The 19,437-nt window shown below is 47.3% G+C and overlaps 2 protein-coding genes and 1 pseudogene across 3 annotated transcripts in view; all 3 read right to left on the reverse strand.

Moving 5' to 3' along the window:
• LOC122435956 (melanoma-associated antigen B4-like) overlaps positions 1-18,318 on the reverse strand; it is a 51,355-nt gene extending 33,037 nt beyond the window's left edge. Inside the window, exon 1 of one of the 2 annotated variants that reach the window (XM_043460062.1) lies at positions 18,219-18,318. The gene's annotated coding sequence lies outside the window, so the exon portion shown is untranslated. The remainder of the gene's footprint in view (positions 1-18,218) is intronic. The other variant, XM_043460063.1, reaches the window with a different exon arrangement.
• On the reverse strand, positions 11,526-12,554 carry LOC122435606 (annotated as a pseudogene).
• Positions 16,106-17,137, reverse strand: LOC122435607 (melanoma-associated antigen B4-like). The gene has a single exon (XM_043459770.1). The coding sequence runs from the start codon at positions 17,135-17,137 to the stop codon at positions 16,106-16,108; it is 1,032 nt and encodes a 343-aa protein (XP_043315705.1).
• Positions 18,319-19,437: the final 1,119 nt, after the last annotated feature.

Consider the following 19,437-nt stretch of genomic DNA (forward strand, 5'->3'; position numbering starts at 1 on the left):
CTGAGCTTTACAAAGACATTAGGATATGAGGAAATGCTTATGTAAACAGAGAAAGAGAGTCAAGAGATAATCTCTGAGTTACAAGAAGTGGAAAAGGCTATAAAGGATAGAGACTATATCTGCAAAAAGGGGAGCATATTAACTTCAGCTTCAAAAGGAATACAGGGGATAATTGAAACTGCTGGCGATCTTTGTGGTTAGGTCATCTTACCCTGTTGGCTTTTGCCAGCAATGGATGCAACATTCTTAGTAACACAGACATCTTTTCATTCAACAGTAATGTCTCAGACAGTGAAAGGTGATTTATGTTTTACTCTAAAGATCATGAGAAGACAGTGGGAATGGCTGATATGTAACAATTAAAAAAATGTTTTCAAATCCGTCAGAGTCATTACAATAACAAAGAGGTAGTTTGTGTGTGTCCTTTCTCCACAGTCATGTAACGGGATGCAAATTCTCCACCTGTAAATAAGGGAAATGTAGAATCTAGATTCTATACAGTGTGGAAAATCTTTAGAGCTGTAGGGCAGGAAGGATTCTCTTCTGTCAGACATCAACAAGACCTCTCCCAAAATGTGGGAAAGTGGGACAAACACAAGAAGAACTGGTGAAGGAGAAGAGTTTTGAGGAGCTTGTTGTTGAGTCCTGTCTGATTCTTTGCAACAACATTGACTGTAGCCTGCCAGGCACCAGTGTTCATAGGATTTCTGAGGCAAGAATACTAGAATGGGTTGCCTTTCCCTTCTGCAGGGGCACTTCCCAACCCAGGGATCGAACCTGGGTCTCCTTCATTGCAGGCAGATTCTTTACCCTCTGAGCCACCAGGGAAGCCCCCTTTCTAAAGGTAGCCAGATAATTTTTAGACCATGTTCTTTCTTTCTTTTTTGGTCCATTCCAACCCTGCAGACACTGTTGGTTTGAATTTCATAAGCACACAAACTGGAGGCATTCACGGCTTACAGTGTCTGGATTTGTACACACAAAGGGAAAGATATTGGGAGTCTAGGTGCAGAGAAATGCAGAAGAAAGTGCCCCTAGTTCTAGCACTGTAAAGAAATTTAATAGCCCAAAGTTGAAAAATTTGTACAGGGTGACATGGAGACCTCCTCTATTTGAAAATATTCACCTGGGGTTGGGACTTGAGCCCACATGGCTGGGACTGAAACCCACCTGGCCGGGACTTGAATCCAGCCAAAATCCTGTCTGGGACTTGAACCATGGTCTTTTAACTAGAATCACTCACCTAGTGCCTGGACTTACCGAGGCTCAGCTTCTTTGTGTCGCAGCACAGAAGGAATTCAGAAAGGCAAAATGTAAGACAGGAAATAGAATTATTAATATAGGATGCTTGTAAGAGATGGAAGCAGGCAGGTGATGGAGCTCTGCCCTGAGGATTAAGTGGGCTACATTTTATAGTCAAAGGAAAGTGAAAGAGGGGGAAAGACTGACTTCTGTGAATAGAGCTCAGGCCTACATCACTCACTCCCACTTCATTTGGGGCAGGAGAGTATCTGACCCTATGAGGTCAAGCTCGGATTATCATAGTACATCTTCAAATCAGTAAAGGGTGGTGACATTCTTCTTTTACCTAAGGGACTGGAGCATATCTCATGTTTTATTCGCGGCTTCATATTTAAGCAAGCCTGCTTCCTTTCACAATTTTCTGATACATTTCTTGAGCGATCAGTAACTTATATTGGTCTCCCAAAGGTTGCTAGGTTTCTCGATCTCTAGGCCCCTACTAGACTTCTATAGCTACCCGTCTGTCTGTCTGTCTGTGCTCAGGCCCTCATTCATGTCTGACTCGTTGCAACCCCATGAACTGTAGCACTCCAGGCTCTCTGTCTGTGGGATTCTCCAGGCAGGAATACTGGAATGGGTAGCCATTTCCTCCTCCAGGGGATGTTCCACACCCAGGGATTGAACCTTCGTCTCCCACATTGCAGGTGGATGCTTTTTCACCGAGTCCCCCGGGACAGCTACGTGTATCCTATGCTATTGTATCCCTGTCATATGGAAGCAGGCTCCCCCAGCCAAGAGCAGTCATTTCTCTTGGTGGGTGTCTTCTCCATGAGGGTCTCCAGCTTAGACCATTGTCTGGAATTTAGTGAGCAAGGTTCTTCCCAACAAGAGGAGGGGACAGTCTTGCATGATCAGAAACTGATGATCAAAGGTAAACTTTCCTAGCAAGGACTTGATGGGAGGGGCAGGTCACTTGGTTTGGGACCTTCCTTCCATCCCCATTATCATGGAGGATTGGAATGACAAGGTCCAAGGGAAATCAGCACAGGGGAGCTGCCCCACAAACTTTAAACAGCAAACTGTGATTTATATGATTAATACATTTGTATTCTGAAGCACAATAAACCTTATGAAAAGTAACATTTGAAAATGCTAAACTCCTCCCTCATCTCCTTACCAATCTAATTTAAATCAACTTTCACTAGCTATTTCTCCTCTGGATAAAGGAAACAAGATATATATATTGTTGAAATGAATTGTACCTAAACTCCCTTACTGCATAAAAGTGTAAAGAACATACAAGTTTTGTTCCTTCCACCCCTACTACTCTTTACTAGTTAGGAGCCTGACAGCTCTGTTCCAACACAAAAGGGAAGAAAATGGCCGGGTCCCCCTCCCTAGATGTGGGAGGAGTTGTAGGACTATGCCCTGGAAGGGGCAACTGGCTTCAGCCATCGTTGGAGCCCTGGCCGCGCCTCTCAGCCCTGCTCTTTCCACCTGATCTCTCAGAGCCTTGTCATAGAAGTCTGGGAAGGAACTAGGGACCATATGGAGGATCTTGGCCAGCACCTCCAACACCTGCATCTTATTGGTCTCAGCACAACCTCTTCGGCCCCACAGGAACTCGTAGCGTGGAGAATCACTATTGGGCACCTGTCAGTACATCAGGTACTTCCTCTGCACCAGATCTTTGGTGATGAGCCTTCTGGTCTCCCCAAAGATCCAGTGCCTCCACCCAGCATAGACCTCCAACACACTGAGTAATTCCCAGATCTCCTCCCCAGTTGCGTGGTTACCCTTCACGAAGATAATGCCCAGGAGCACCATGAGGAGACCGGACTTGGGCAGCCCTCCTTCATCACTTGGACCTTCATCGCCCCTGAGGTTGAGCTTGCTGATGAGGGCATAGATCTTCCTGCTACAGTCAACATCCATCAACTCCAGGCCAAACACCAGCTCCACACGCTCAGAGGCTCTCCTGAGGATCTTGGGGAAGTGCTGCCTGTACTTCCTGCTGACGACCTTCAGCAGGGTGTTCTGTGTAAGGGGCTGCTGCTTGGGTTACTTGTCCAGCAGGAACCCCACCAGCATGCTGGCCTTGGGAGTCGGAGGATCTTTGCGAGTGCTCTGAGTGGCTGGGGCTGCCTGGGAGGCACCTACACTTTCCTCCTCTGGGCCCTGGGCACCTTCATCAGATCCTGTGCAGAAAGGCCCTGCATCAGGAGAGCTAGGGGCCATGGCTCCCTGAAGCTCCTGGTGATCACCAGAAGCAGGGGAGCTGGAGGAAAAACCCTGAGGGAAAGACAAGGGGGAGGAGGGGACGCCTCTTCAGGGGCTGCAGCACTAGCCTGGGCCTCCTGGGAAGTGAGCGTCTCCCTGGACCTGTGGCATTTCACACGGGCATGGTACTTGTTCTTGTGCCTCCGAGGCATGGTGACACAGGTTATGGATCACAGGTGTGTGCAGGCAGGGTGGCAGGCAAGGAGGGCACCTAAAGGAGGGGCAAGCAGATGTTGTGAGCAACTTCAGTGAGGAGAGTCCTCCCTGGCTTTACACAAAGCCGCCTCTGAGGGGTCCTTGAGGCCAGTCCTCTTGGACCGACAAGTCTCGTGTTCTCCTGGTGAGCCTGTCCCTTGAGACTGCTGAGTAGGAAGTGAGAGTGATTGCTGGGGCGCAGCCAGACAGCCCTGCCTGGGCGATAGAGGGAGGCCTGTTGGGGCTGGCACGGGGGCAGTTCCTCTCAGTTCACATTCAGAGTCATGGTGAAAACTGGGGCAAGACTCCTCATATCCACCCCTACCTACAAACCCACCCACCCTGTTCCCTTTCTTGCTCTGAAGTTGACACTGCCACCTTCCCTGTCACCCCAGAGGAGGAGAGGAGGGAGTGCTCAGGCCCCCATTGAAGAGTGCCGGCACCCGCCCTTCTGCTGTCTCGAGACTGCCCCTTCACAAGCAAGCTCCAACCTCCCCTGACAGACCACATCACCCATCACCGCGTTTGGCTGGGAAGAAGTGCTGACCACATGGGAGGGTCCTAAGTTGACCGAGTGACGCGGATCATTGTCATTACCCTGACTCCTCCTGAGCCCTGACATCCTCCTTCTACTGACTGGCTGCCAGTCCTTCAGAACGAGATCTCTGCTTCCCTGAGTGTCCCGTGCCGGCGATTGCAGTCAGGGATCCCCTCAGCCTTTAGAACTGCTGAGGTGCTGACTGGTTGCTCTCCCGCCATGTCATACTAGGTAAGGGGTTAGGCGTGGCTGCCCATCTGGGGTGTGGAGACCCTCAGTCCCCCCACAGGTCCCTCCTTCACTCCACAGAATCCCGGATTTCCCTCTACTGAACAGAGCCAGGGTCCACCACCCCTGGATCCAGGTTATGCCCTAGAACCCATGTATGAAGCCAATGGACATTGCACCTAAGAGCCAGGCCTGAGCCTCCAGGCAGAGAGCAGGTGCAGGGTGTCCGGGGAGCTGTGAAGTCCCCTCTTTTCTCTTTTCGGAGGGAAAGGGTGTTGGGACTGCCAGGGCGTATCTTTGTAACTATGCAGTGCACTTGTAACTCATGTCACCTCCGACTTGGACACCTGATGAGACCTCGGACTCCTCCCTCTGGTCGAAACTACAGCAGCTCTCAAAGATGGCATCAAGCCCCAGCCTGGTTCGCGGGCCGTCACTTCCTATCATGCGCATCTGGGCTCCAGGAGGACAGCAGGGGCGGGGCCTGGGTGGGCGGGCTTCCGGGGGAATTTCCTGCAAGCTGGGGATGTGGTCCTTTCTTGGACTCATAAGGGGGTCCTGCGACTTCCCTGCTGAGCTCAGTCAACTGGCCTCACTCCTTGCCTCGCACTTCTCTCAGTAAACCAAGCAGGAAGAATTTGGGAGCCCGAGCCTGACAGCCTTCCTGGAGCTGCTGAGACGGACAGTGAGGGCACTCTGGGGTCCCTTCTCGTGTGCTGAGTGATGCTCTCTGTCCTCTATCCCTGTCTAGCCCTGACCGTAATGCTGCGTTATGTCCCGCCTGCTGACCTGAGGACAGGGCCTCACCTGGAAGATGTCAAATCGCCAGAGGCCTGGTGAGAAGTGCACCGGCATCTCATCTGGACGCTTCTGCCTAAGGTTTCCTGGAAATGGCTGCTGCAGGTAAGATAAGCGAGAGGGAAGGGTGGGAGAATGCCTTCTGTAGCGTGGAACTCCTCACATCTAACTCAGGATCTTACTGTTGACTGCAGGCGGAGCCTGGAAATCCTTCCCTTTCTGGTATAAATCCACCCCTGTCCCCAACCATGGCCCACACAATCCCAGCACAGAAAGTGAAGGGGCTCCTTAGCCTGGCAGTTCTCACTGTGGGCTCTTTGTCGACTGCAGGGGAATTGCTCGAAAGTTCTGAGATGAATTTCTGTCCTTTTGTACAGTTACTGTGATACAAGCTTTTCTCTTCTAGTCCATGTGTGACAGTCTCTTAAGGTGATCATTTAAAAGTGCCAGTTGTCAACCACTAACAAAGTTTGTGCTGGTTATTTCATGACCTCTGGGCCATACTGCCATGTCCACCCCAAACTTTGGTGCCCCATGATCCTGGCATGGGGCTCTGGGATGCTGCCTCAGGTTCCTTCAGTGAAGCAGTAGAGATTCATGGTCCCACGGCCCAGTGGAAGAATAAACTGGTCCAGTTCAAAGCCTTTTCCAGCTGATCCTGTTGTCTGTTTCCTTTGTGGCCTGCACACCTGTGTCAGCCTCAAAGTACTCCCCGACCTGGGCACTCATAGGGTCCAGTTCAATGGAGACTTATTGTCCCTCAGGGATTATTTAGTTTTGTGTTCTTGCTTTTGTTAGTAGTTGTCTTTATTCCTTGTATAAATTTTCCATGGTTTGTTCTGGGTACAGGAAACAACCTCCCATATTTGATTGTAGTCTCAGCTACTGTGAATGTGGAACTAAATCTGTAAAGTATTTAAGGAAAATCGACAATCTTACAATATGTCCTCATGAATACACATAGCATACTATTCTGTTTGAGACTTCTTTTTCTTAGGCGCTCAGGAAATGCTTCTTGTTGCCTTTGTGTAGACTGCATACATTTTTCTAAGGTTTCTTTGTAGCTACATTATTTATATTGCTGCTTTTTTTTATGATGTGTTTTCTATTACATGGTCTGAGTATTGTTTCTTCTAGACCAGTCTCTTGATTTTGCTGTGTTGATCTTTTTTATGCCAGGTTTCTGAAGTTTGTTACATGTGTCAATATCTTCTGTGCCTGTTTCCTAAGAATTTTAATTCGAGGATCAAATTCTTACCGTGATATTTTGCTTTTCATTATTGTTGACTTTTATTCATTTTGCATTGGTGCCTATAACTCTGTACTGGCTATGCGTTCTTATCCATATTTTTTTCTAGTTTTTACATTAGTCGACTTTTAAAAAGTTGTTTTAATCGACAGATAGTTGCTTTATAATGTTGTGTTGTTTCTGCTATACACCAGGATGAATCAGCTCTAAGTATACATATTCCTCCTGGCTGATGAGACTTCCTCCCACCCCCTCATCTCACCCCTCTGGGCTGTCACACAGCACCAGGCTGAGCTCCCTGTATTATATAGCAATTTCCCACCAGTTATCTTTTGTACACATGGTACTCTATATTTGTCAGTGCCACTCTCTCAATTCGTCCTACCCACTCCTTCACTTGTTGTGTCCACATGTCCATTCTCTACATCTGTGTCACTATTCCTGCCTTTCAAATAGGTTCTTAAGAACCATTTTCTACTTTCCATGTGTATGTGTTAATGTACATTATTTTTCTGTTTGTAACTTACTTTGCTGTGTATAACAGGCTCTAGGTGCATCCACCTCACTGCAAGTGACTTACATGTGTTCCTTTTTATGGCTAATATTCCATTGTATGTGGCTACCACAACTTCTTTATCCAGTCATCTGTCAGCTGAAGTCTACTTTGCTTCCATGTCCTGTCTATTGTAAGTAGTGCTGCAATGAACACTGGATACAGGCGTCTTTTCAATTATTCTTTTCTCAGTGTATATGCCCAGTATTTCTATTGCTGGCTCATATGGTAGTTTGAATCCTAGTTTTTAAAGGAATCTCCCTACTGTTCTCCATAGTGGCTATATCAATTTCCATTCCCACCTTTTCTCTAAACGTTCCCCAGCATTTACTGCTTGTACAATTTTTGATGATGGCCATTCTGACCTGTATGAGGTGACACCTCATTGTAAATTTTCTCATGATGAGCGATGTAGCTCTTCTTTTCATGTGTTTATGTGTTTGTTGCCCCTCTGTATTTCTCTTTTAAAAGAACAGATTCAGAATTAGAGAAAATTCAGCAGAGAGTATAGAGAGTTCCCATACAGCCACTCTCTTCCTCCACTTGGTATCTTCTATTATGAGCATCTTGTATTGGTTCAATGGATACCAGTTCATTTTTTACAACTGATCAACAAATGTCAACTTGTTATTATTAACTATTGTCTATTGTTTACAATGGATTTTCCTTTTTGTGTTTTAGAGTTCTTTCAGTTCAGTTCAGTCGCTCAGTCGTGTCCGACTCTGCGACCCCATGATTCGCAGCACACCACGCCTCCCTGTCCATCACAAACTCCTGGAGTTTATTCAAACTCATGCCTATCAAGTCAGTGATGCCATCCATCCATCTCATCCTCTGTCATCCCCTTGTCCTCCTGCCCCCAATCCCTCCCAGCATCAGGGTCTTTTCCAACGAGTCAACTCTTCTCACGAGCTGGCCAAATTATTGTAGTTTCAGCTTCATCATCAGTCCTTCCAATGAACACCGAGGACTTATCTCCTTCAGGATGGACTGGTTCGATCTCCTTGCAGTCCAAGGGACTCTCAAGAGTCTTCTCCAACACCATAGTTCAAAACCATCAATTTTTCGGCACTCAGCTTTCTTCACAGTCCAATTCTCACTTCCATACATGATCACTGGAAAAACCATCACCTTGACCAGATGGACCTTTGTTGGCAAAGTAATGTCTCTGCTTTTTAATATGCTATCTAGGTTGGTCATAACTTTCCTTACAATGAGTAAGCCTCTTTTAATTTCATGGCTGCAGTCACCATCTGCAGTGATTTTGGAGCCCCCAAAAATAAAGTCTGACACTGTTTCCACTGTCTCCCCATCTATTTCCCATGAGTTGATGGGAAGTGACCAGATCCCAGATCCTAATATCATGACCAGATGCCATGATCTTAGTTTTCTGAATGTTAAGCTTTAAGCCAACTTTTTCACTCTCCTCTTTCACTTTCATCAAGACGCTTTTTCGTTCCTCTTCACTTTCTGCCATAAGGGTGGTATCATCTGCATATCTGAGGTTATTGATATTTCTCCTGGCAATCTGGATTCCAGCTTGTGCTTCTTCCAGCCCAGCATTTCTCATGATCTACTCTGCATATAAATTAAATAAGCAGGGTGACAATATACAGCCTTGACATACTCCTTTTCCTATTTGGAACCAGTGTGTTGTTCCATGTCCAGTTCTAACTGTTGTTCCTGACCTGCATACAGGTTTCTCAAGAGGAAGGTCAGGTGGTCTGGTATTCCCATCTCGTTCAGAATTTTCCACAGTTTATTGTGATCCACACAGTCAAAGGCTTTGGCATAGACAATAAAGCAGAAATAGATGTTTTTCTGGAACTCTCTTCTTCTTTAGTGTTTGACAAATGCATTATCTTATTAACTCAGCCAACACTGTGTCCTACAGAGGAGTTTGAATGCCCTATGTATCTCCCATGCTCCATCTGTTCATCCCACAAAACCTCACTTGGAACCCCAGTCAACTACTGAATGTTTTACTCTTTCTACAGATTTGCATTTTCCAGAATGTAACATTGATGGAATCATACAGTATGTAGGCTTTTGATACTGGCTCCCTCTACTAATCCTTATACATTGGATTTTCTCTATATCTTTTTATGGTTTGAAATGTTTTCTTCCAGGACTGAATAGCATTCCATGTAGCTTACCATAGTTTGTTTACCCACTCATCTACTGAAGGTCATCTTTGGTAATTTCGGTTCTTGGAAGCTATGACTTATTCTGCTGTTAAAATTTGTGTGAATGTTTTTGGATGGGCTTAAGTTTTTGACTATTTTGAGCAAATACCTTAATGTTCATTTGCTAGATCATATGATAAGACTATATTTAACTTAAAAGTAATTGCCAGACAGTTTCCAAAGTATCTGTATCACTGCATTCCCTTTAGCAATGAATTCTTGATCAGGTAGTTTGCCTATTTCCTCTTCATTTATTTGGACTTCTGTGTTTCTGGTTTCTTCCTTCATTTTTGTAGTGCTTCTCTGCCTTTTTAATTATTATTATTATTTTAATTATCATGTTTGAGGTCTCCTCTTCCCAGGCTTCAAGGTTGAATTCTTTATTCCTTTTTGTTTCTGCCCTCTAAGGTTGGTCCAGTGGTTTGTGTAAGCTTCTTATTGGGTGAGATTTGTGCTGAGTTTTTGTTTGTTTGTTTTTTCCTCTGATGGGCAAGGCTGAGTAATGTGGTCGTCCTGTCTGCTGATGATTGGGTTTGTATTTTTGTTTTCTTTGCTGTTTGGGTGAGGCATCTTGCAGAGGGTGCTATCTGTTTTGGTGATGGCAGGTCTTGTATTACACTGGTTTCCTTTGTGTGAGTTCTCACTATTTGATATCCCTAGGGTTAGTTCTCTGGTAGTCTAGGATCCTGGGGCCAGTGGACCCACTCTAAAGGGTCAGGGCTTGATCTTGAGTTTTGCGTGGGTCTATATATTCTATAGTGCTGGTCATGTACTCCTGTCCACTCTCAGCTGGTATTCTGCATGCACTTCTGTGTCTGAAGGTGTATTCCTGATGTATCTGTGGAGAGAGATGTATTCGATGTCCACCAACACCTCTTGCCATCTTGTTCCTCCTGGGGAAGATGCGTGAGAGTCCCTTGGACTGCAAGGAGATCTAACCAGTCAGTTCTAAAGGATATCAGTCCTGAACATTCATTGGAAGGAATGATGCTGAAGCTGAAACTCCAATATTTGGCGACCTGATGTGAAGAACTGTCTCATTGGAAAAGGTTGCGATGCTGGGAAAGATTGAAGGCAGGAAGAGAAGGGGATAACAGAGCATGAAATGGTTGGACAGCATCACCTACTCAATGGATATGACTTTGCCTACTTCTTAGGTCCCATTTCTGTGACACTTCTGTGCACATGAATTGCCATTTGTCTCTTTTTCTCCTGTTACCCTGTCTTGTGTCAACTTTATTAGTAGTCTAACCACAAGAACTCAAAAGGGGTTAAAGGAAGAATTTCCTCCTTCCCTGCACACCTGAAGGGAGTTCACCCTTACATCTCAGAAACTCCCTGGAGACGATGTGTGTAGAATACCAGTCTGTGCACTGGAATCTCCTGCATTGAGATTAGAGCAGAGACACCTTAGATTTCTGTCTGTTAGGGGACAAATTGTGTCCCCTCCAAAAATGCATATTGAAGGCATGACTCAGAATACTTCAGAATGCAACTGTAGTTAGAGATAAGGTCTTTAAAGAGATGGTTGAGTTAAAATGAAGTCATTATGGTGGTCCATAACCCAATGTGACTATAAGAAGAGATTGGGGCACAAAAAGAGGCACCAGGGATATATGCACTCAAAAGGAATGCCAAGAGAAGAGGGTGGCCACATGGCCGCCAAGGGGAGAGGCCTCAGGGTAAGCCAGCCCTCATCTTGGACTTGCAGCCTCTAGAACTCTGAGAATTTCAGTTGTTTCAGCCACCCATTCTGTGGGGTTTTGTTGTGGAAAGCCTAACAAATCAGGATGTTACCCCAGGTAGAGTTTTCTTTCTGGGTAGTCTTTTTACTTTCCTGTCATTCATAAAGGCTATTTTAACATCTTCCTTATGTGATTGCAGCTCCCGTTTCTAAAGTTGTATGGGCATAGGCTAGGTCTTGATCTTAGCCTCACCAGAACTAGCATAGAGCCTTTCAAAGAGCAGATGCTCAAAAAATAAATGAAGACAGTAAGAGGTCTAACTTGTTAAGGTTTAATACCTCCTGCATTTTTTAATAAGCCTATTGAGGTATAAATTATTTAATTTTACAAAGCAGAAGACAGAAAAGATGGAGAAAAATCAAGGTTGATCATGTTTTGAAATTTTTTTCATTTTATTTCTTCATTCCATTCTCCCAGCAGTTTTACTGTGAGATTGCTTCCCATTTCAACAAAAGTCCCTATTTTGATGTCAAATGTTCTTATCTGGATGATTTTTTAAAAATCTTGGTCTTCAGTAGGGGATGGGGGAAGCTACTGGACGTGGCCATGGAATGTGCCTGGAAGTGACAGTCGTACCAGGCCTGGCTGTGGCTTGAGCTCTCTCCTCATCTCGCAAAGCTTCTTCATATTGTGATGAGAAGGCACTGGGAACCGTATCATTGACTTTTGCCAAAAATTCTAAGACTTTCATTTTGCTGGTTTCAGCATAGGCTCTTGTGCCCCACAGGAACTCATAAGATGGAGGATCGCTACTGGCAACCTGGCAGTACTCCAGGTACTTCATCATCACTAAGTCTTTGGTGATGATCTTCCTGGGCTCTCAGTAGATGAAGTGTTTTCTCCCAGCATATACTCGCATCATATTCAGGAAGCTCCAGATGTCTTCCTCAGTGGCACAGTTGCCCTTCAGGAAGATCACACCCAGAACTGTCATCAAGAAACCGGTCTTAGGTTAGCCCCTACAATCCCACACCCTGCCATTGTTGTGCAGGTTCAGTTTGCTGACAAGGTGATAGGAGTGGATGGTTGAGTCAACTTCCTTCAAGTCAGCTGCAAAGACAGCCTCGATGTGTTCAGAAGCTCTCTTGAGAATCTCGGCAAATGGGTCATGGTATCTTGGGTGGATGATCTTCAGCATGTCTTCCTTTATAATGGGCTGCTTCATTTTTTACTTACATGGGAGGAACCACTCCAACAAACTTGTCATGCTGTTCAGAGAATCATGGTAGGTGTTCTTGGTAGAAAATGAGACATGGGAGGAACGTGAATCTTCCTCATATTGACTGGTATCTTCCTCATCATATGTGTCAGAAGTACTTGAAAAAGTGCTGGTAGTAGATGGGGTTTCCGAAGACCCCTGGGAAGTGCTATTTGACCCAGTAGCTGATGAGCTCTGTGAATTATCTTCTAAAAGAGAAGAGGTAGAGGGAAGCTCTTCAATTACTGCAGCGGGCTCAACTCCCTTGTGACTCTGGGGCTCATCTTGGGCCTGGTGGGGTTTCTCCTGGATGCAGAGCTTATGATTCTGACCCCAAGGCATGATGACTGTGCTGGGGGTCAATGATTATAAGTGTGAGTAGGAGGGCAGGTGATAAGCGCCCGCAAGATGACGAAGGTTGAGTGTGCAGCCGCAGCAGGGAAATACCACCTTGGTTATAAGGAAGGCTACATATGTGGTTTTCTTGAGGCGCTGTTTTGAAAACCCCCAGGGTTCCTATTCTCATCAACCTGTTCTTTGAGAAAAAACTTGAAGGAAATTAGAGTGATCTTTGGGCTGCATCCTACTACCCCTGCCTCAGGTGTGCTGGGCTGACAGAAGGGGCTGGTATTCTCCTACACAGAGGCATCTGTTATTTCACATTCAAGACCACCACCCAACTGGTGGCCAGTCATCGGACCCTTTCCCTCTGCTGTTCGATAGTTGGCATCACAAATCTCCGTGGGATTTCTGAGAAGTGAAGGGGTCCTCAGCTTATCACCCCATTCAGTAGTTATCACCCAGTACTGAGTGCTCAGTGGGAAGTTGTGTCCTGGCCTCTGGAGTCCTCAACACTCATTAAGAGTACTTCATTTGGTTCCCCATAGGGCCTGGTGTCCCCACCCCTTTCTTGGAATGGTATCTGCACCTTCATACTAAGGGTTTCACCTCCTACACACCTGAAATAAATAAATGTTGGTGGAACTTCAGCTTGATCGCTCTGCCCTGGTTCTTCAAGGGCTATAAGAACAGGGCTGGATTCTTTATCACTTCTTTTTATTGGTAGATGATCCCTCAGTCCTTGCTTTGACCTCTTTTGTGGCCTGAAATTCTACCCTCCCTTCCCCTTAGGCCCACCCCTTATACTACTGTACTTTCTTATAGTAGGTCAAGCATCTCCATGAGACCCCTAGGAGGAAGTAAGATTCTCCTCATCCCTCCATGCCTGTCCTTGGTCTTCTGAGGTGCAGACGATGAGATGAATCATATGGTTTTGAGGTGTGTGGGTCCATCTGACTTCAGGGTATTCAGTTGGTTTCTGGAAAATCTGGAAATAATCCCACTGATGGCCCTAGGCTGTACCTCTTGGACCATGTCCCAAATCCCCTTGTGACATCACAGAAGGAAATGGACATGTCATGTCACCAATCAGGAGGTATCCCAGGGATGCCAGGAAGGGCAGGGCAGGGTTCTGTGGGGTTTCCTCAGAGTTCTGAGGTCAGGGGTTTCACAAGTCCAAAGCTTGACTCCTGGCAGGGTTTGGGGCTTTGTTTACGTAAGGGAGCTCTCCTCAGACTTATGTGCTCACTCCTGTGGTGCCAGAGAGGGAAAGTCTGGGAATGCCACACGAGGCTACTCCTACCTGTGCCCTTTCAGGGATGACATCAAGATTCAGGCTTCTTGGGGCCCTCTCTGTTCAGCGTTGGGGTATGCCCTCACTAAGATTCCTCACCTTGACTCCTGGGGGACTCTGGATTTCCTCTTTGTTTCACTTGAGGTGACCCATGTAGAGCAAAGATCATGTCCTTGCAAGCCCTGAGAAGAAGGGAGGGAATGCTCAGCCTGGCAGCCCTGTCTTGGCCTTCTGAGAGCAGACACAGGCCAGTCTCTCTGTGACTTCAGTTATGATGTGGTTTTTGTCTCCTCAGCCTTCATTCATCTATCTTTACATTGACTCCTGTCTCTTCTCTGAAAGACTTCTTGGGAAATTCTGCTATTTAACATGTGAAATACCTTTTGGACTAGTGTTCAGAAAGAGGAAGTGACCCAAGGTTGGCCTCATCCTTGAGGAGTGGCACAGTATGGACTCTAGAGGATTTCAGTGCCGGGGTTCAGTCCAGTTCCTGTCATTTATGAGCTTTGAATTTGAGCTTCTTTATTTCAGCTTCATCATCTGCAAAGTGTGCTGGAAAAATTCTATAATGTAGGACCACATACACGTGTGATGTGTGTAAATCACCTGGCACAATATGAGACAAACTTTGGTACTTTAAATGAATGGCAGTAATTACAAAGATGATCTTTGCTCCAAATGATAGCAAACGTCCATCACATAATTTTATTTCCAGCCTATATTAGAGAATATGCAACCTCAAACAATAATCAAATCGACATTGGCACTAATGCTCCCAAGCAAGTAAAACTAAGCCGTTTTTCCCTATTGGAGCTTCTGTTTTAATATGGATGTGAAGTTATCTTCTCCACATGGATGCAAATACAAGTTCATTTGTCTCAAGGACCAGCAATTTCTTCCTCAGGTCCTTTTTATCCAAACCACCACTAATTTAATAACCTTTGCCACTAACAATTGAGCCTTCCCTTAAGGTTTGCCAAATTACTCTCAACATAACCTAATTAAACTGCCTGTTGAACAGAGCAAGCTCTGATGCTCCCTCCTAGAAAGAGAGACAGTCCAGTGACATCTTGGCATCTCACTCCAATGGATATCAGCCTTATTTCTCAGAAACTCTCTGAACAGTTTTTGATGAAAACATGCAGTATGAGTGTTCACTTGCCCTGGCTCAAGTGCACAGGGCCCGTTCCATTCCCTATGTTAAGATTCCCTATGGTTTCCTGATATCCCCAAATAATGGTGAGTATATGGTTTAGATATATTCCAGGTTTACAGCATCACCCCTGAGAACCATCATATGAGTGTCTGGCATCACTGCCACAGCCTCATCTATCCCATCATACATTTGGACTGAAAATTATCTCCCACTGAGGAACTAGAAGTTTCCCAAGAACCAATGCCGCCTTAATCAGGTAACTTAGACTTGCCGGCTGTCATCTGGAACCACCTCTTCCACAACTTCCCCCTTTTAATTTATGATTTGTTTATTCCTTAGACTTACCTCACCACCTTCCTTACTTATATGGTACCTGCTGCTAGACTCAAAATTCCATAGATAGGGGCTTGGTCATTTTCTTACCAACCCAGTACTATAAGAAAGTCTTCTAAACAGAAGATGGTCAATTAATTTGAGAGAAAAACAAAATGATGAGCAAAGACTCTATTTTATTATCATTTAAGTGTCATACAGTTTAAATAAGCTAAGCAAATCTTAGTCTAAGTTATTAACTTATACTAGGAAAGAGGACAGAGAAGACAAATGAAGAATAAACCAGCATTTACTCTAAAAGCTTTGTGATCCCAAGTATTTATCTCTAGGATTCCTACACATTTCCAAGTAAAATTCTATTCCAGCATTATGTTACCTCTTTCTGGACCACCAAGAAAATACTGAAGTCTTTTCAACTTGTTTACAAATAACGAACTCCTAATCATAAACCTAACAGCAGTAAACATGACATCCATGACATTAATAAACCTAGATTCTGAAGCACAATAAACGTTATGAAGAGTAGTAAGATTTAAAAATATAAAACACCTCTACCTACCTACCTAGATCATCTATTTTTGACTACATATAATTCATATGGATAAAAGGAAAACGTACACATTTTGTTAAAACTGCACCTAAACTCCCATACTACTTAGAACTGTGAACAACTTATGGGTTTTGTTCCTTCCACCCAAACTACCCTGCACTATTGAAGAGGTGGACTGTTCTCTTCAGACAGAAAGGGCACAAAGTGCCCTGCCCCCCTCCCTAGATGTGGGAGGAGCTGCAGGACTTGGCCCTGGAAGGGGCACTGGCCTTAGCCATAGCTGGAGGAATGGAAACGCCTCTCAGCCCTGCTCTCTCCACCTGATCTCTCAGAGCCTCATGAAAGAGGTCTGGGAAGGAACTCGGGACTGTATCCTGGATCTTGGCCAGAACTTCCAACACCTTCATCTTACTGGTCTCAGCATGAGCTCTTGGGCCCCACAGGAACTCGTAGCTCGGAGGACCACTTTTGGGCACCCGGCGGTAGATTAGGTACCCCTTCTCCACCAGATCTTTGGTGATGAGCTTTCTGGGCTCCCCAAAGATGGAGTGATTCCTCCCATCATAGATCCCCAACACATTGAGGAAATCCCAGACCTCCTCCTCGGTGGCACGGTTACCCTTCATAAAGATGATGCCCAGGAGCGCCATGAGGAGACCAGACTTGGGCATCCCCCGCTCACCACGTGAACCTTCCTCTACCCCGAGACTGAACTTGTTGATGAGGGTGTAGATGTTCCTGCTGCGGTCGACTTCCTTCAGCTCCAGGCCAAACACCAGCTCCACGCGCTCAGAGGCTCTCCTCAGGATCTCAGGGAAGCGCTCCTTGTACTTGCTGCTGATGACCTTCATCAGGGCATTCTGCGTGATGGGCTCCTTCTTGTTGTACTTCTCCAGCAGGAACTCCACCAGCATGCTGGCCTTCCTGTTCAGAGGATCTCTGCGAAAGCTCCGAACGACCAGGGCTGACTGGGCGGCATCTGCACTTTCCTCCTCTGGGTCCTGGGCACCTTCATCAGATCCTGCGCAGGAAGGCCCTGCATCAGGACAGCTAGGGCCCATGGCTCCCTGAAGCTCCTGGGGATCGCCAGAAGCAGGGGAGCTCGGGGGAGAACCCTGAGGGACAGAAGAGGGGGAGGAGGGGCGCTCCTCTCCGGGGGCTGCAGCAGCACTGGCCTGGGGCTCCTGAGCTTCCCCCTGGACCTGGTGGTGTTTCCCGTGGCCATGAGACTTGTTTTTGTGCTTCCGAGGCATGATGACAGAGGTCAGGGACCTCAGGCAGCGTGCAGTTAGGAAGGCAGGCAAGGAGGGCACCTTAAGGAAGGACAAAGAAATGCTGTGAGCACCTTCACCAGGGAGAGTCATCCCCGGCTTAAACCAAGCCTGCTTCTTAGGGAGGCTTGAGTCCACTGCTCTAGGACCCACAAGTCTCCTGTTCTTCTGGTCAGCCTGTTCCCTGAGTCCCCTGAGGAGGAAGTGAGAGTGAGCCCTGGGGCGCAGCCAGACAGCCCTGCCTGGGCGTTAGAGCAGTCCCGTGGGGGCTGGCAGGGGAGGCATGTCCTTTCAGTTCACATTCAGAGTTAGGATGAAAAACGGGTAACGACCCTCTAGCACCCGCCCCATTCCCTCTTCTGTTCTGAAGGTGATGCTGCCACCTTCCTGAGACTCTGGAGAAGGAGAGGAGGGAGCACTCAGCCTCCCACCGAAGGGTCCCAGGACCCGCCCTTCTGCAAGCAAGCACTAACCTCCCCACTCAGAGCAAAGCCTCGGTTCCCTGTGTTTGGCTGGAAGAAGCGCTGACCCCAGGCGTGGGTGCTGATTCGCCCGTGTGTTGGGGAGGATGGTCCTCATCCTGGCTGCTCCTGAGCCCTGGCATCCTCCCTGTTCTGACCAGCTACGAACCCCTCCGACCGAGGTCCCCTCCTCCCTCAGTGTCCCGCAATCGAGATCGCAGTGAGGGTGCCCCACAAATGTTAGAGCTGCCCGGATCCTACCCGGATGCTCTGAGGCCAAGTCGCAGGGGGTGGGGGTTTCGAGTGGCCGCCGTTCTGGGGTGTGGAGACCCTCAGTCCCCCGCCCCCCCCGAGGGTCCCTCCTTTAGCTACAGGGCTCAGGGCTTTCCCTCTACTGTGCAGAATTGGAGTCTACAAGCCCCAGACTGAAGCCTTCCTCTCGGAGATCACCTGGGTGAAGCGGATGAATTTGGGGCTTAAGATGCAGGCCCGAATCATCCGTTTGAGAGCAGGGGCAGGGTGGCCGGGGATTGTCTGGCCCCCTCTTTTCAGAGGGAAAGGCATGGCCGAACGGGACGTGCGTCCCTACATTTGTAACTCACGTCACCTCACAGTTGGACACCTGATGAGACCTGGGAGCCCTCCGTCTGGGCCCCCTAAACGGCAGTTGTCAAAGATGGCAGCAGCTGTCAAAGAAGGTTTCGCAGCCCCAGCGTGTGTCGTCACTTCCGGTCATGTGCTTCTGTGTTCCAGGCGGACAGCAGAGGCGGGGTCAGGGTGGGCAAGGTTCCGGGGGAGCGTCCCGCAGGATGGGCATGTGCCCCGTTCCTTGAATCTTAGGGGATCCTTTCCCTCTACTGAGCTGAGTCTACAAGTCTCCATCTCAGGCTCTAGCTTCCGTCAGCATCCCGGCAGGAATTGTTTGTGGCCTGGCCGAACAGGCTTCCTGGAGCTCCTGAGAATGACAGGAAGGGCACTTTTGGGCCCCGTCTTCTGTGCTGAGTGATGCTCCATCCACTCTCCGTGTCTTCCCTTGGCCCCTGTACGTGGTGGGCTCTGTCCCATCTGCTGACCTGAGGACAAGGCCTCACATCGAAGACGTCAAGCCCCGAGACTCCTGGTGAGAAGTGAACGTACATCTCCTCTGGACACTTCTGCCTGAGGCTTCCAGAAACTGGCTGCTGCAGGTAAGATGAGCTGAGAGGGAAGGATGGGAGACCCCCTTCTGTGGTGTGGAGCCCCTCACATCTCACTCAGGATGTTCATAGTGACTGCTGGCAGGGCCTGGAAATCCTTTGCTTTCGGGTATGAATCCAACCCTGTCCCCAACCATGCCCCACACAATCCCAGCAGAGTAAGTGAAGGGGCTCCTAAGCCCGACAGTTCTCACTGTGGGCTCTTAGTCGACTGCAGGGGCATTACTCGAAAGTTCTGAGGTGAATTTCTGTCCCTTGGTACAATTTCTGTGGTATTAAGTTTTCTCTTTTAGTCCCCGTGTGATAGTCTATTAAGGTGATCACTTAAAAGGGCCAGTTGTCATCCACTAAGAAAGTTTCTGCTGGCTATTTCATGACCTCTGGGCCATACTGCCACATCCAACCCAAAGTTTTGTGCCCCATGGTCTTGGCATGGGAGCTCTGAGATGCTACCTCTGATTCCTTCAGTGAGGCTATAGAGAGTCAAGGCCCCAGGGCACAGTGGAAGAATCAAGGGCTGAACTTCAAAGCCTTTCGCAGCTGATCCTGTTGTCTGCTTCCCTTGTAGGCTGCACACCCCTTGTCAGTCTCCAAGTACTCCCTCACCTTGGCACTCACAGGGTCA

The sequence above is a fragment of the Cervus canadensis genome, chromosome X (assembly GCF_019320065.1).
Source record: "Cervus canadensis isolate Bull #8, Minnesota chromosome X, ASM1932006v1, whole genome shotgun sequence".
Lineage (NCBI taxonomy): Eukaryota > Metazoa > Chordata > Mammalia > Artiodactyla > Cervidae > Cervus > Cervus canadensis.